At 40.6% G+C, this 17,550-nt stretch overlaps 1 protein-coding gene across 2 annotated transcripts; it reads left to right on the top strand.

Moving 5' to 3' along the window:
- The first annotated feature begins 3,030 nt into the window (after positions 1-3,030).
- On the top strand, positions 3,031-17,004 carry PLIN2 (perilipin 2). Of its 2 annotated transcripts, XM_062600106.1 has the most exons (9): positions 3,031-3,150; positions 5,022-5,077; positions 5,154-5,349; positions 6,066-6,148; positions 6,630-6,915; positions 7,237-7,421; positions 8,185-8,319; positions 9,020-9,310; positions 15,714-17,004. In XM_062600106.1, the coding sequence occupies exons 2-9, from the start codon at positions 5,048-5,050 to the stop codon at positions 15,846-15,848; spliced, it is 1,341 nt and encodes a 446-aa protein (XP_062456090.1). In that variant the 5' UTR covers positions 3,031-3,150; positions 5,022-5,047; the 3' UTR covers positions 15,849-17,004. The 2 variants fall into 2 exon arrangements, with proteins under 2 accessions (XP_062456090.1, XP_062456091.1); XM_062600107.1 differs by lacking the exon at positions 15,714-17,004 and having other exon boundaries at positions 9,020-10,198.
- Positions 17,005-17,550: the final 546 nt, after the last annotated feature.

Here is a 17,550-nt window from a genome sequence, read left to right as displayed (position 1 = left end):
GAGTTTGTTATGTTCTGTAGCTGCCCTGCTCCCTTGCGAGGCAGTGGGATAGGCCCTGGCAGTGGGATGGGCCCTGGCTGCGAGGTCCAGCCCTGCCACCACTGGGACCCCCTGCCACTACTGGTACCCCAGTCTGCAGGGAGCCCCAGCCCATGCTGCACCCTGACACTGTAGCAAAAGGAGCAGAGCTCCTCCTGTTTCTTACAGTCAGGTCATAAGAAAAGCTGGAGAACCTGAATTCTACCTGTTCCTACTGTCCCTCAGGGAGTTATGTTCCAAGGCTTTGAAGACTGAAACCTGAGCGACTGTCTTACCGTGGAGAAAGTTACATTGATCTAAAAAGACATGCACCATGAGACAGATGTGCTTGTCTGATCTGTGATTTCATACCTTTTTTCTCTGAAGTATAGGTAGGTATTTATTCTAAAATATTAATTAAAAGGACGTGAATGGATAAATGTGTTGATGTGTTATTCTGATTCAAAGAATGAAAGATCTGTAAAGATCTGCCTTTTCCCAGGGGAAGAAAAGGGTAGGGTTTACTATTATTGCATTCCTCCTACAACTTACTGACATACTTTCGTGTTACCTGTTACTGCTGGTCTACCTGATGTTCTCCTGCCTCTTTCTTTCCGAGTCTTGACTGGGAAGACACCTATCTCTTTAAGCTATTTGAGGAATCTGATCCATCCTAGAAGTAAAACAAATTCTTGTCACCAAGGCGAGCATCTTAGGGTGCAAGTTCCTACTTTTTCAGAGTTTTGGATAAGGGTTGGCTAAGCCGCCCTAAGTTCACTAAATCTAAATGCAGAAGGGAATCTAGTTGTGAGTAAAAACATACCCAGAATCTGAATTCTAGCTTATTGTATCCTAGCAGAATGGATCCCTAGGCTGTGTGTATCCCAAGTGTTCCTTACTACAAATAATGATGATACATGGTAGTAACTAACCCCCCTAGAACACCCTAAACACAGTATGGAGATCTCTCATAAAAGAGGTTAATCCATTTTGTGGTGGTTAAGGATGCTTTGAATGTTTAGCACTTGAGCCATATGACTATGCAAGAGAAACAAATGGGGATCCCAGATAACAACGAAAGGAGAAAAAAAAATGAATGCTTGTAAAGTGTTTGTTACAGTTCCTAACAGAGGTATAAGAAAGCACTTAAATGAAAATTCATTCCTTGTTCCAGAATAATCTTCTAATCTGTTCTGCTCTAGAAGAGGAAGAGGTAAGTAATTTCTTTGCAGCAACAAACTGAATTGCCATTCTGTGAAGGCCTTCTTGAAATGTGTTTTAAAAAAGATCCCTCTCCAAGCCATGAAAATAGTATTATTTGGGAGCAAGGATCAAAATGTCTGCAGCTGTGGATGAGGGGTATTTTTTAGCATTGCAGCATAGATACATAAGTGTTATTAAGAAAAGGTGGTTTGTATCTTCTGCTGTTGAGTCTTTGCAGGAGGTTGTCTTCCTTATATCTACAGCTCAGACTGTTCTTGTTAGTTAGTTTGAAATATGCCTCCTTCCCCATTCTAGGCAGAAAATGATACTTCTTGTTATATTCTTGTATTTGAAGAGCTTGCATAGCTGAATAAAGAAAATTTTGGAAGTTAAAAGAGAATTTATATGGCCAACTTCATTTAGAGTGCAGTAAAGGAAACAGAGACAGCATGAGTAGGTCTCAGTATCCTCTGCCTTAGAGATAAACTGGTTTGTCGTCTTTTAAAAACAAAGCTTTCCAGGAAGGAAGCTAAATTTTCATGTAGGAAAAAAATTGTGCAAAATAGCTGGGTCAGGTAGAATTTGTTTTTTCATATTTACAGTGTGTGATTACCCTTGAGGCCTGAATCCTCCTGCAGACTGCTTTCTTCAGGTGCAGTATTGCTAACACCAAACTAAATACATCTTAAACTATAAATAATGTATTTGGACCTTTTCTCAAGACTATCTTTCCCTACCTATTTGGTATCCATAACTGCAGTGGATCTAGTTTGTCTGTTAGCAGTGAATGTATCTTTAAATCTGCTGAGATGTTTTTTCCATGAGTACACTTATCTGAACCTGTTACGTAGCAGAAGAGTGGAAACGAGTTTGTTTTCCAAACTAGGAACTTGCTTACAGTAATTAATTGTGTGGCAGTCCCAGAAACAATAGATTAACAGTTTCAATTCATTCCATGTTTCATTTTATGTAAGGTAATTCTTAGTTAAGAGGTGTTGAGGGAAGAGATAACCAGTTCTTAATTTAAGACCAAGACTGGTGTATCTTTTGCCTCATTTTGTTCCCCAAACACTTGGGCTGAATGATTTACAGGAGAGGAGTGAAAAGGGATTTTGTTTATAATATGTAATGGGAAAACTGTTTGTGGTCCAAGTGAAAGTCTGGATCAGCTATTACTGCTGTTTAGTATATTTATATTAAAGTAATAAGAGTTGTTTTTCTGCAAGGTTGGTTTACTGAGACTTGTCTTCAATGAAATTTCTTCTCTGGAGGAGGCTCTACGCTCCTGTTAAGCTGTATGGCTGGAGCATGGAAGAGTGAATTTCTGTTCTTCAAGTCTGTTAATGGCTTAGAATATAACTCGGAGCTTCACGTATCTTGGTCTCCGCTAATCACTTTATAGGTGAGCTCCCTTCATCTTTCCTCTGGTCTCCATGACCCTGTCAGGCATCGGGGGGGCTGACATGTCCACAAAACAGGACACCTGTCAGCCCTGTGGAGCAACGCCTACACCAAATCCTTGCGAAGCGGCGTTTGAGAAGGCCGCAGGAGCGTTCAGCACCACGGTCAGACGGATTCGCGCTACAGCAGCAGCAGCGCACGGGTGCGCGGCAGCCGCCGTCAGGAAGCGGGCCCGCAGTCGGGGGCGGAAGGCGGCCGCTCCCGTCCCGTGCCCGCCGCGCCGCGCCGCCCGCGCCTCGCGCCCGGCCGTTGCCGCCCTGCGGCGCCGCCTCACGGCCGCGCGGCAGCGGCGGGAAGCGCGGCGCGGCGCGGCGGCGGCCATGACGCGCGCCGCTCTCGCGAGAGGGCGGCCCGGCGGCGCGCGGTGCCGCTCCGCATAAATAGGGGGCGAGGCCGGGCCTCCCCAGTCGGCGGCGGAGGCGGCGGCGCGGGACTCCCGGCTCCTGGGCAGCGGCTTCCCCCTCCCGGGTGAGTACGGCCCCGCGCAGCTGGCGCCGCCGCCGCCGTCGGAGGCGGGGAGCGATGCGGCGGCGGCGCGCCCGTGGGGCTGGATCCGCAACATGGTGGAGCCTGTGGTGGCCCCGGGCGCGGAGCCGGTGCTGCGGGCGGGACGCGGCACTCGGCCGCCTGGCTGTAGGCAGCGCCTCTGCCGCAGTTCTCCCACGCCACGTCCCGGGTGTCTCTTAGGCCCTCGGGTCGGTGCCTTGGTGCTCCCGGGATCAGGAGGTCCCGAGACCTCCTGACGGTGGCGAAGGGGCTTTCCCCTCCCGGGAGAGGTCCGTGAAGGTACCTGAAAGCTGGGGCCACTTGCCCTGCTTGGGCACCAGAATCTGCCTCTTCAGGGTGGGTGGGTCTTGCTGCTCTGGTTTTTGGTTCCCTCCCGTAGGAGGGTGGGAGGAAAAAAGTAGAAACGAAACCTGTGATTCACTCAGTTTACTCATTTTTTCCCGTTCAGGATCTTGTGCTGTCTCTGAAGTATACCCTTATGCCATGGGGTTTGACTCGGATGTCTCAGTTAACTCTTCTGGTGAAGTCAATGTGACTCCTCACCAGAGGTCATTAAGTAGTTGAAACTGTTCAAGACTTTTCTAAACTCTTTGTGACTTTTGTATCTGCAGTGTCTGTAGCCTCAGACTTCCAGCGTTTTTAAAACTGAATCAAAGCTAGTCTAACTCCTTATTGAATAAAATCCAAATTTATGTCGCATGGTTGGATCTTTTAGGTAAGACACTGCAAATAGTGGATAAACCTTAAAGTAAGGATCCTTCCGCCTTCAGAGCTCAGATTTGTGCTGTTAACCACTTTCCCTTTCTGCAACATGCCTTGCAAGTTGAAGTTAACTGTAACTGTACTCTTTAAGTATCTGGCTTGTAATACTCTGTGAGAAAGGTTCCACTATATCAAGCAAAGCTGACTTTTGGGGGGGAGGAGGGGAAGGGGAAGTCTTCCAGTGCTTGAGAGCTAAGAAGAAAACTTCTGTTATTCCTGGCATCCATGTCTGTTACATGCTTGTGTTTCATATACAGTGGTTGATAAACTACAGGAATTACCTTATGGTGTTTTTGTGGTGCACATGTACCATGCCTCAAATGTTCACGGCCCACTTCTGTCCTTGTTTTCCTTTATATAACTAGGGAAAAGCTGTAGTTGATGATAAGCAAAAAATAATGCTCTTCTGTGGTAATACTAGCATACATGTGAAATGGAAAGCTGTAGACTCTAACAAAACAAAGACCAAAACCTTCAGATTCTAGACTGCACACTCCCTACAAGGACTGATGTTCAGCATACCTCTCTGTTACCTTGACATCTGCAGCTTCTACAGGGAGTTTAAATAGCTATAAGAAACAATCAAAGCAGAAAGTGCTTCTTGTAGATTTAGTCCAGGCTGTGTACATTCATTGCATGATATTGTGCTGTTGTGTAGTTGTGTAGTTATTTGTATATTGTTTGTAAGTGGTGCTAGATCATATGTTTCTCGGTGTGTGTGGGGGTATTTTTCATCTTAGCTCAACAGATAAAACCCAAATGTGTATATTTCACCTTAAGAATAAACAATTAACAAAGTAACTCCTTGGTAATGTGGTATAATGAACCACTGTACCTCAATCTCTCATGTATATGCTTTACTTACTAGTGCCCAAAGAAATACAGTAATTTGGAAACAAAACTTTGGATTTCTAAACTTCTTACAATATTATGCAACTCTTGCATACCAGAATGTGACTGTCCCAATCTCTTTGATCCATAGGGTTGATTACAGAAGGATTGCTGCTCTGAGTGATGAGTGATTAGATCAAGTGTTTGAGTATTTTAACTGTTATGCCTTTTTTCTACAGGCTATCTGAGATTTAGAATCTTCAAAATGGCATTAGCAGCAATTGATCCACAGCAGGTATGTCTCAGTCCAGTAGTGTTTATGTGTAGTTTAGAAAAACAAGGAGTCAACTAACTTACTTGTCTTTAAACAGAATGTTTTATCAAGGGTTGTGAACCTTCCTTTGGTGAGCTCCACCTATGATATGGTGTCTACAGCTTATATCACCACAAAGGATAACCATCCATACTTGAAGTCAGTATGTGAGCTAGCAGAGAAAGGAGTGAAGACAATTACTTCAGTAGCCATGATGAGTGCTATGCCTATCATCCAGAAGCTGGAACCACAAAGTAAGACAGAGCTCAGTTGCCTTTAAATCAACAGATTGCTTTGTATATATTCAGATGTGCTTATAGGTGTTTTAGGTTAGCATACACATGCTGGTCTAGAATGCTGACTCAGATAGCTGGCTAGAATTGTCATCTTTGATCAGACGGATATGATTAAAACAAAACCAGTCTAGAGTCAAAGCAGATTGCAGCTTTCTTAAGACTAAACTGACCAGCTCCTCTTGATTTGCAAGACTCTCTTATAAGATTCTTTGGAGTAAAATGGATTTTAAGCTTTTAAAACCCTCTTCTGTAAACAGCCAGGTTGAAAAATCTTGTTCTGGTTATCCAGTCTCTTGCTCAACACCTGCCTAACCTTTCACCTAGTTGCAAATGCTACTTTGTACTTCCTCATACTTCAAAGGACAGCTTGTGGTGAAACGTGGCAGCTATGCTGTGAGGCTGTTCCAACTAGGAAGCCTATTTTCATAAAATGGCAGAAGGCCAGACACTGGCTTATTCTGAAGGTTGATTGTGAGGTACCTGAAAGGGCTTTTCCTCTGCTTCAAGTGCTTGATTATCTTTGTAGGCCTAAGCAACTTCAGACCTCACAGAAAAAAGGAAGAAAGTGCTTTAAGTGTTTTACAGCACAAGCTCTGTTTCCACAGGAATTATCTACCAGTTAGTATACTAAGGTGAAACAGATTTAAACCCAATCACTCTTGTTTCTCTTCTAGTTGTAGTTGCCAACAACTATGCATGTATTGGTCTAGATAAAATTGAAGAGAGACTACCTATACTGAATCAACCCACTGACAAGGTAAGACTTCTGTGATACATATATGAAAGCAGAAGAATTAGATGCTTTTCTGTTACTAAAATGTGGGGATAGGGGTTGAGGAGGGAAGAAGATTTAATTAACCAAGGTTGAGCCACAGCAGGGGAGCAGTGAGGAAGTAGAGGGTATTTCTGAAGAGCAGTTTGACATTTGCAAGTGTCATTAAGCCTCATTTTCTTAGTAGCCTACTATTAGCTGAATCTATAACTACTGTTCACTGGTTCTCTTTAAGATCTAGGTTCATTCCCTTTTTTCTGCTCAATGTGAAAGTGTCTAAAATACATGCACTGAAGAGTTCTGAGCTGATAACTGCCTGACAGTCATCTTATTTTGTGCTGTCCATATATCTACAGCACAGAGTTCTCCTAAATGACTTGAAATAAGTTTATGCTAAAGCTTGTACTTGAGTTATGTAGTTCTTCATAGCAAATATGGCAGTGAATCAACTCATTTTCTGTGGCAGGTTGTTGCCAATGCTAAGGATGTAGTTGTTGGAGCCCGGGAAGCTGTAACAACCACTGTGACTGGTGCCAAGGAAACTGTTGCCCACAAAATCACTGGAGTTGTGGGCAAGACTAAAGAAGCAATGCAAGACAGTGTAGAAGTGACAAAGTCAGTTGTCAATGGCAGCGTTAACACTGTCCTGGCAAGTCGTGTTGTGCAAATGGTTAGCAGTGGAGTGGATAGTGCACTCACTAAATCGGAGACTCTTGTGGACCAATATCTCCCACTTACAGAAGAGGAGCTAGGTAAGAAAAACTCAAAGCTTAATCTTGTTGGAATGCTTACACTGGAGAGAAGCAGGCAATCATTATTAGCTGGTCATTGAGAGGAGGGTCAACTGCTAAATGTTACCTTCCCAAGGCAACTTTTGCGTTGCTGATTATAATAGCATCTTCTTTGGAGGGAAGCAGAAAGAAGGAATCTAAGGAAATCAACATAGAGTGGATTCTCTGCCTACCTAGTGCGAAAAAGTCCAGGTTTCAGACATTACTAATAAATTGAAATTGCCTCAGATCTAAGTTTTCTTCTATTGGTCTATATATTTTTTTTCCTGACTACGCATCTAGAGCAAGAAGCTGCAAAAGTTGAAGGATTTGAAGTTGGAGTTCAAAAGCCAAGTTACTATGTTAGACTAGGATCACTGTCTTCAAAGGTCCGTGCACGTGCCTACCAACAAGCCTTAAACAAAGTTAGAGATGCTAAGTACAAAAGCCAGGAGACAATCTCTCAGCTCAACCACACTGTTAATCTGGTAAGTTTAAGCTTCTATTTGGGGTCTAAAAAGCAGATGTTGGCATATTCTTACTGTATAAAAAACATTAAAAGTGGCATCAGAAAGCAATCTAGAGTCTCTCATAAAGGTCAGTATTTTCAAGTATAAAGCACATCCCATTCAAAGCTTTACACCACCTTTCTGGAAAGGTACTTGATTAGATTGAGCCATAAACTTCCCAGCAGTTGCCTGTAATTTTTAAGCACTGCTGAAGTAAAATAACATGCTTACAAATATGTTCCTCTTTTAGAGCTAATTTGGATGAAGAATACCTGTGGGCCTTGTTCAATGAGGAAAATTTCTTTCAATTAATAACAGAAGGCACTGAAGTGTTCCTAAAACTGTAGTACTGTTTGTTCTTGCTCTGCTTCATGCTGTGAGGTATCTTTAAGCACTCCTGCATTCTTCAGTAGGGTGATCCTAGTGACACACCCTTATGTACAGGAGAAACTATACATAGTCCTGGCCTTCTACATCTTCAATTCCTTGTGCAGGAGGCTAGCTGCAAAGGGGGGAAAACTTGAATTTAAGATAGCTGAGGCAAAGGGGTAGATTGGAGGATGTCTTAAAACTGCTTTTAGTTTTCACTTTTCCTTAAAGAGCAGGAATACATTCTTGTAGTCTCCAAAGACATCTTAACCTCTTTTTAAAGTACTTGAAGTTTACAAGGTAGGTAAAGTAAAATAGTGCTAATAGAGCTGTTTGCACTCTTTGCTTCACTTCTCCTTTGGCTGTATTTCAGATCGAGTATGCCAGAAAGAACATGAATAGTGCCAATCAGAAACTTCTTGATGCTCAGGAAAAGCTGTATCAGTCCTGGGTAGAATGGAAGGAAAATACAGGCCAAAATGATGGTGATGAATCGCATAGTGCTGAGGTAAATTGATGTAAATGCATACCAGAAACAAATGGATTACATACTGTCAAGGTACTCTCTTAGAACTCATTGTCCCAAAACTACATAGCATCTTAGTTTTCCACGTACAAATACACGTATTCATGTACAAATGTGCAATCAATGTGAAAGCTTAGGGCAGCTGCAAGTGACAACAGTTTGGATGTCCTTTATGTTTCATAGTTAAGTTAGACTGCAAGCACTTTGGGGTTCATTCTCCTTTCAGGAGAACCCTCATTGTCTTTAGTCTGTGAACAAGTATGGATGGGTATGGATACCAGATCAGCTAGGATTCACTTGTTTGAGGTGGCCTGACCAGAAATAGCAGTTTGTTACATAAAGCAGTCTAAGGCACAGACTTGCTGAGGATTATGCATGTAGCTTTAAACAATGAATCTTAGGAATAAACTTGCCTGCTGTGGCTTCTTATCCAGCGCTGAAACAAGAGCTTGCTTATCTATTGCTGGGGAGAAGCTACTGGTATTTCTGTTCCACAAAGTACTTGAACACTGAAGAAGTATCAAGTACTTTCAAGTTCTGTCTCTGACTCTTAAGACTTAAACCTTGTTTTTATTACCTGCTGTGGCTTTATTTTGCCTACCACTCCTTGATATATCTTTGACATAAAGCTGATGTTGAAGTGATGTCAAGATACTGATGTGCTCTCTTGCTTTGCTTCCAGCACATAGAGTCAAGAACTCTAGCTATTGCACGAAGCCTCACTCAGCAGCTTCAGACCACCTGCCTCACATTGGTCTCAAGCATACAGGGGCTTCCACAGAATGTGCAGGACCAGGTTTACAGTGTTGGGTCTATGGCAAGTGATGTATACCAGAGCTTTCGGTCAGCATCTTCCTTCCAAGAACTGTCAGACAGCTTCTTTACCACTAGCAAAGGACAACTGAAGAAAATGAAGGAGTCTCTGGATGATGTGATGGATTATCTTGTTAACAACACACCACTTAACTGGCTGGTAGGTCCCTTTTACCCACAGTTGGCTGGCGTTCAGCATGCTGAGAGCAAAGGTGAAGGGGAGAAAAATTCCAGCCAGGAAGACAAACAGCCTGAACACATTACTGAATAAATTGCATAGCATACATGTACTCTGTAGACTGACCAAACAAGTGACTAACAACTGTAGCTGTCAGATACCTTGGAACAAAATCCATACAATGGGAGTATGAGGGGTGGGAATGATTTAAAAAAAATAAAAGGACAATCTCCCACAAATGGGCTGTGTTGTTCTCTTTACTAAAAGCCTCTCTAAAAGCATTATCTTGAAGTGCCTAAGCATCACCAGCTTACAGTTGTCAAGACACCTTGTTTGTTTGTCAAGTTAAGAAACCTCATTGTGCTTATTAAATACTGTTTCTCTAAATGAAATCTACCATGGCTAAAATACCTGGCTTGTTGCTTAATCTGAGCTGGAATAAAACAATCGTTATATGCTTTGACATGCATTTAAAAGCCCTGAAGTCTAGCTCAGTATATTTGAATTTCATGCCTGCTGCAGAACGAGCATTTGATTAGTATGCATCTGACTGTCTCAGATTGCACTACCATGTGATTTATAAAAATAAGTTCTGCTAATAAAGAATTCCAAAGCTGAGAGTGGGGTTTCTTGAGTGAGTCAGCCAGAGTTACTTAAATGCTGTGACACTGCTATTTACTATATAAACTTTCTATTGTATTGCACAGTAACCCGACCAAATCACTATCAAAGGTCACTTTTTTTTAAATATGCAGTATAAAAACAAGATTCATGCTGTTTGTACCAGGGTGCCTGCTGTTGTTTCTCTTTTTGTAGTGATCTTTTTGTAATTCATTTTGTATGTTAGCAATAAATGCTTCAGCTGCCAAAGTCTGTCTCTATTTGAATGATGTCTAAAACAAATGTAACATGCCATTCTGGGACCCCTGCAAACTGGGTCCAGGAGAAGGCAAGCTTGAAATGCAAATGAAGTAGATGGATATTGAAAGTGTTTGTGTGTATATAGATAAAGCAGATGTTGCTGCACTTTGAGTTCCTAGCTATCCTTCTGCTCAGTCTTAGCTTTACCATTGCTTTTTGCTGTCACTGCTACCTGCTGATCTAGCCTGTGAGTTGATGGATATTTTAACAGTAATTGGAGAAGAACATGGTGTGTTTTTTCTTTTTTTTTTTTAACAACAAAAAAAACCTGTCCTGCCACAGTGTAGATACGGTGTGGGTGTGTGAGACTCCCAGCTACCTGCTTTGGCTGGCTGCCTATAGCCAGTGTATGCTTCTCAACTGAAAGAACAAGCTTTAGTCTGTTTAATTTTATTTACTGCCTTTGAGCTTGAGTGTCTAACATACACTAACACTTTGCTGCTTGGGTGTGTTACTTCCTCAATAAATCCTGTGCATCCTTCCTCTGAAACAGAATTACGGTTGCTCAGAAATAAGCTTTTCATTTAGGGCTGTCCAGGTAAGTAGTATATGTGGCTTCTAAAGCATGTCCTGTGCTACTGCAAATTGCAATATTTAGTGTAGCAATATTATCCTCTGCTTTCAGAGGGGCCACAGATGGTATAAAGCAAAAATAGTTTAAAATGTTGTTTGTCACCTAGTCAAGAGTAAGTGGCACACTGCTGCATGGAGTAATCACACCCAGTGGAGGTAGTATCTGTACTAAAGCAAATTATATACAGCCTAGCCTTCTAACATGGGAGGGCTTGGCTATGAAGTCAGGAAGATGTTACACTGTTGAGGGTTAAACACAATATTGAACAAAATGCTGTCAGTGGAGGACTACCAACTAAGATTTTTGGAACTTCTAGTTTTTAATAAATACTTGCTTTTTGTTGTTTAACTCAAAAGCAACATAAGACAGTGAGATACTGTCCCTAGTGTTAGGGCATGAGTTAAGATTTCTGAAATTCTTTCGCCTAGAATTTTTCCACCTAGAGTTACTATCTGTTTGATCTCTATTTACAACGAAGTTTGTAGGATACATCTACTATTGTAGAGGAGCTCAGGAGCAAAATGGAGCTAATAGTATCTGGGAACAAGTGATAGCTCAGTGAAGGAAACTTCCATATTCATGCATCAATCAAACAAGATAATCAAACTGGTTACTGACTACTTAAGGCCTAGAAATAAACAGCAGCATCCTATTTTAATGTAAAAGTCATTAATATTTCTCTTCTACCTTAAGTTGTACAACTGCTTACTGCAGTCTCTGTGAGACAGATGCCTATCTAGATTTACTAAATGTTAGCAAGCAGATGAAGCAGAAAGCTAGGAGAAATGTTACTACTCCAATCTTCCACATTCTTTTTTTTTTTTTTTTTCTCACTGTGCATTACTGTATGGTTTGTGTAAGTTACTTGACTTTTTGACATCTGACGTGATCAATAGCCAGGAATAAAGGATTATCTAGTTATGTGCTTATATAGTGGTTAGACTGATAGGCAAACACCATAATGCTGTATGCAGATTTTTTTGCATCATGCTGTTTTGTTCTTTTACAAAGCAAGTGAACAGAAAAATAAGTTTCTGTTATGCCCTAATGGAATTACGAACTCCTCCTCAGAGGAAAACCAGTTGAATTTTCAGACTTCAAAAGTTTTGAAGCCTTAGGGATGCTTCTTGGATAATGTTTCTCATGTACCTGCTCTGTTTTTTTTTCTTTTTTCTTGAGCTAACCTAAATGAAAGGAGCTGAACCACTGTTGAACTAGCTCCTGAAAAAATAATTTTCAATGAGAGTAAATAACTTCTAGTTTTTTTTTTTAGTTACTTCTGTTTACTCTTTAAAAAATCCCCAAAGCCCAAGAGTAAATTAAGATGTTTCAGGTTTACAATATCAAATGCAAATTTTGGATTTAAATCACTAGATCCACCAAGTGGGATCAAGTGAAATGCGACTGTAGTTTGTGTGGATACCTTACATGGTAATCCAGGATGGCCTAGCATTAGGCTTTGTTTTAACTAAAATCCCCAGGAAAAAATCTGATAAAACCTCTCCTTGCATAGTTGGAAAGAATGTTCGTTAAAATGCCTGCTAGAAGCAGGGATGACTTGGACATCTTTGCTTTTCAGCCACAGTATGTGAAAGCCTGTGGATTGAAGTCAAATTGCATTCCAGTATCTGCTGAAAATTCCAAAGTGAGAGGATGAAAATCTTAAAATCTTTACAGGTCACCAGTTATTCATAAACTGTCCCTGTTATTTTATCTGTTTCTCTGTACTTAATGTTTTAAATAATTCAGTTACACTACACAAACTTGCATGCTCCTAGTCTGAAAACACTTCACAAAATAGCTTGGGTTAACATTAGAGAGATGTGGAGTTTCTAGAAGCTTTTTGAAGAGCGAGTGGGCCAGATGGATTGCAAATGGTATGAAATAGGTGATGGTGTCTTAGGCAAGGCAGATAAACTAGGTAAGTAGGAAAAGTTTGAAAGGCTGCTACTTGCATTAAACTGGGATGGTACAGTTTAGAATACTAAAGAGAAAATTATCTTTGATAAGATTCTATAACATTCAAAAATGATTTTTTCTCTTCAAGAGATCACTCAAAATCATTCACGGTATTGAGCCTTCCCCTCTGCTTTCCAGGTTCATTTAACATAATACCATTATTCTATCATTGCTGATAAACTTTCGTTATAAATTCATATACTTAATTTCTGTAAATAGTTCTACCTAACGTAACATATTTATAGCAGAACAAGCACTGGTGAAATCCAAATTATATCTTAAAGTTCTTACATAAAAATTGGTGTACATTTAAAAGTTATAAGAAGACTGTACAATAGAATGCTACAATAAAATAAATACAATTTAGATTAATGCCAGAATGATATTACAAAGCACTTCTGTTATTTCTTATTACTTATAGAGGATGGCAAGGATATATACTTATATAAATCTTTCAATAAGGACATAGCTAGCCTTCAAACTAAGGAAAGGTGGTAAGCTTTTGAAACTTTTTCCATATTATGGGATAATTTTATTAATACCTTCCCCAATCTGCAACCTATGGTAATACTATACAACTAATAAAACAGTTAAAAGGTTTTGGAAACAACTTATGAATCATTTCTATGTCTTAAAAATAGATAGCTTTTTAGTAAAAAAACGAAATTTTTCTGAACCATCTAACTGAAAAGAGAAAATGTATTCTAACTTTGATTTTCCGGCAGTATCTGTTGGCCATTTGTATGACCAGAAATTCTTGCATGCAACATATTACTAGCCATTGTGTGTGGCATTTTGCTAAATGTATTTCTTTTTGTACTAAGATTAAAATTTGATTTATTTTGGATAGTAGTCTCCGGTGACTAAGAATAAAAATGAGTGCTTCTAAAACTACAGAATAAGGAATATCTCAAGGTGCTTGCTCGTGGCCCAGTTTTAAAAATGTCTTAAGCAAGAAAGAAATGTATTAAAAATTTTAGTACTGGCAGTTAAATTTGGATGCTGAGACAGTAAAGCATTGGATTAGGTTTGCACTACTGCATAAAGTAGTAAGAGGATCTAACTGCCTCTTATGAAGACTTATGGGAAGAAGAGTCATATCTAGTCTTACTCTTTATTATGAGAATTGACTTACTGCTTTCTTTCATCTTCCCATCAACTAAGAAAGAAACTACAAGTAAACACAAAACTAATACGGAAATGAAGGTCCCTTTGTCCTTAACACCAGGGGCAAAAATCCTTTTATGGCTATGGACATCTTACAGGATGTCCACAGTAAAGGAGTTAAGCTACATATAGTGTGTGTGCTAGAGAGACTGAAGAAAGCAGAAAACTTAAACTGAAGAGGCTGGTTATCCTGTTCTCAATAGCGTGTCATGTGCCTTGCTCAGAATGAAACAGATTGGCTAAGCTATCTGTTTGGGCACATTTTAAAACTTAATTTGCATATGGACTCTAAATTCCATATGACCTATCCTGTCTTGCACATGTTAAGATACCTCCATTTGTACTGCAATATGAAATACAGGGTCATGTCTTGTGTAATGCAAAAACATGTTTTCATATTCAATATTTTCAATATTATATAAAACAATTGTTTTTCATAAAATATATTCATTTCAGGTATATTAATGCATTAATTAGAGGGTTTTAGGTAAGCTGCTGTGAGCAGAAAAGTACAAGACAATTCTTGCTGGTGGAAGAATGTGGTTTCTGCCATTCCTAGCGTCTCTTGATTTTTAGGAGACCAAGATAACTGATCTTCTTTGGAACAAGTTGAGACTCTCAAGAGTGGACTGGACATTTCACTGAACTCATACTTACTTTTGCCTGATATTTGACATGTTCTTAAAATTCCTCTGAATCTCTGTTTTATTTTAATTAATATTTTAATTAGTATTTCTAAGTCACTGGTGCACTATATTCACCTAATCGCCAGGGAAATTAATAATTTGTCTTTGGTGCTAAGTATCTATAACCTAATAGTTGTAATAATATTCTCTTCTTTGTGTTCCCTGTTCTTCTCCTATAGCTTCATAGCAGGCAAAGATTTCCCAAACACCCTTCATGAGAATCTGTCAAAAGCGAGTTTTTTTTGCAGTTAGGAAATGGTCTAAAACTACTTCTGCAGTCAGCATTGAGCTTAAGTTAAAAAAAATGCCTAAATACCTCTTTAAGTTGCTGCTTTGTATATGCCAAACACAGAGCCTTGTCAACACCCAGCAGTTTTTGTATGCTGATAACTGTGCCTGACTCCAGAGTATTCCTCACATCACCCATAATAAGGCCAACCATGAATCAAGCTATACATACATGTATTTTTCACTTGGGGAAAACTTCTGGTTGTACCTAAGTGCCTTAGCCAACATTTCAGAGGGGTATTACGTCCAAGTATCCACTAATGTCTCTGACAATTCCTGCTTAATAGTGTGTAATTGTTTAACCTAGTTTAATAGTAGAATAATACTGTTTATCCAGTTAGAACAGAAGCCAAAGTAGTTTTGCAATTCCAGATACTTGTTTCCTCAGGAAAGGTTTGATGTGGTAGACTGGCAGAGCAGTATAGAGCAGTCTGTATCAACCTCATCTAGGCAGGTTCCTTATATAACCCACTGTGCCCAGGGAAAGAAGAAATGCAAAAACAAGTTAGAAAAACATTGTTCTTAATTTTCCAGTCAACTGAGTTCAGCTGTGTTCCAGCTCTACTATAAAATCCCCTCTCCTAAGTAACTAATTTATGTCTTGTTTAATATTTTGTCTGTCTTAATACACGTTTAATTTGTAACTAGCATATTTCAATCTGTGCTCAGGATTTGGGGTCTGATTTCTGGAGAGCTGAGCACTTTCATCTCCTTTTGGTTCCAGTCACAACTACAGCACAAATGTATTTAATTCTACTTTGGAACTGATTCATATTTCCTTCCTACACAGGTACCAGATTTCACTATTACAGACTTGTCTTCAGAGTCAGATGATATCCCAGACATTTTGGATTTGGATGAAGAAGATCAACAAGACTTTTCACGCACAAATGGCCCTTTCACTGCAGGGCAAAGAGCTGAATAAAGAAAAGGCATAAAAATGTCTTTCTGATCCAGTGTATTTTCACAATGTTTAACTTATATAAAGATGAATCTACCTAGCTTTGAGTTTTTGTTTTCCAGGTTTTGTGTGTGTGTGTGTGTGTGTGTGTTTGGGTTGGGGTTTTTTTGTTTGTTTGTTTTTGAAGCAGTACTGTTTCACTTAGTGTCATCAAAATTCTGATTTTTTCCCCTAAGAAATGCATGCTAGCTTAATTCAATAGTATGGGTGTCAAACTCACATCCTGGAAGCCAGATACAGCCTAATCAGTGTATCCCTCTGACCTAATCTTTGCTAATGATTTCTATCGATACTTGTTCCCCTGTCGGCAATAGCCAAAAAAACATGCCAGTTCTCTGCACAAAGGGCTGCCAACAAAGGCATTGACTAGTATTTGCTGGCAAATTTTCCCCTTTCGGCCTATGTGAAAATTGTTTCTGCATCTACCTCTGCAGCTGGAAGGGGTAACAGACTTTGGCTGGCTCAGATTCTCTCTCATGGTTCTTGCTGGGCTCTGAATCTGGCAAGAGTGCTTTACACGTGAAAGGACTCTGTTTCTTTCTACACACCTCCTGTGTGCAAGAATTTGGGCCATCTTGATGCTATCAGTTGTGGGGCTTGAAACCAGAAATGATTTAAGTCTTGCAAGAATAAGGAAGACACTGGAAAGAACAATGAAAGAGAAGGATGGATACAAACAGATAAGGGACAAAAGCACATTCAAAGAAAGAATAATAGAGAAACAAATTGAAGGCAGTTATTCTGGTGACAGTGAACAGCTTTGAACATATCTGAAATATCTGCTAAGATATGGTGAATCTGTATTTGTTTGCACATAGTGTGATTTCATTAGGAGATTGGGGTAACTAGCAACTTGATTAGAGGCAAGCTGGTTATGTTCCTATGCGTGGGTCGTGTTGAACTCCCTATGCAGAAATTCTGCTGGTGTCCCTGCGGTGGCTGCCAGAGATCTGGAGATGTTACATGGTGCTACTTTTGCTCACCTGCTGATTCTGCATAGAAATGTTTCTTGGCTTAATATAGCACTTTTACTTTCTAATAATATAATGCTTGATTGTTGTGAAAAATTTAAGATCTAGTCACTGAAAATGCCTTGAAATAAAAGTTCAAATTACACAAACTTTTGCTTTTTTTCCCTTTTCTTTCACATTAACATTTGCAATCAGACTATAAAATAATTTAACGGGAAGAGCCACCTGGGGGCCATCTTGTCCAAATTGCTGCTGAAAGTGAGATTTATTAGGTCAGATCGCTAAGGGCCTTCCCCAGTTGCTGTCTCAGTATCTCCAAAGGGCAGATACTCACTACCATGCCCGGAAGCCGGGTTATAGCCCAGCTGTGGCTTAACTAGGGGGAACGAAAACAGAAAAGCCAGACTGAAGGCTTGGGTCAGTGCGAGCAGCCAATTGAGGCCCAGCAAACACCTACAAAACCGCCCCCGAAGCGCCACGCACAACTACCACGACCCGCCGCTACCGCCCTGTGAGCCGTTAAAAGGGGGAGGAGCCGAGACCCCCCCCCCCCCCCGGCAGCTCCCGTGAGCCACCGCGGCGGCCGCGGACTACATCTCCCAGCAGCCGCCGCGCCAGCCGTTGGCGGGCGCCTCGCGTTCGGCCAATCAGATCGCGGGGCGGGGGGCTACTGGCGACCGTTAATTAGGCGCGTG

The sequence above is a fragment of the Rhea pennata genome, chromosome Z (genome assembly GCF_028389875.1).
Source record: "Rhea pennata isolate bPtePen1 chromosome Z, bPtePen1.pri, whole genome shotgun sequence".
In the NCBI taxonomy this organism is placed as follows: Eukaryota; Metazoa; Chordata; class Aves; order Rheiformes; family Rheidae; genus Rhea; species Rhea pennata.
This window is presented reverse-complemented; position numbering and strand designations above follow the sequence as displayed.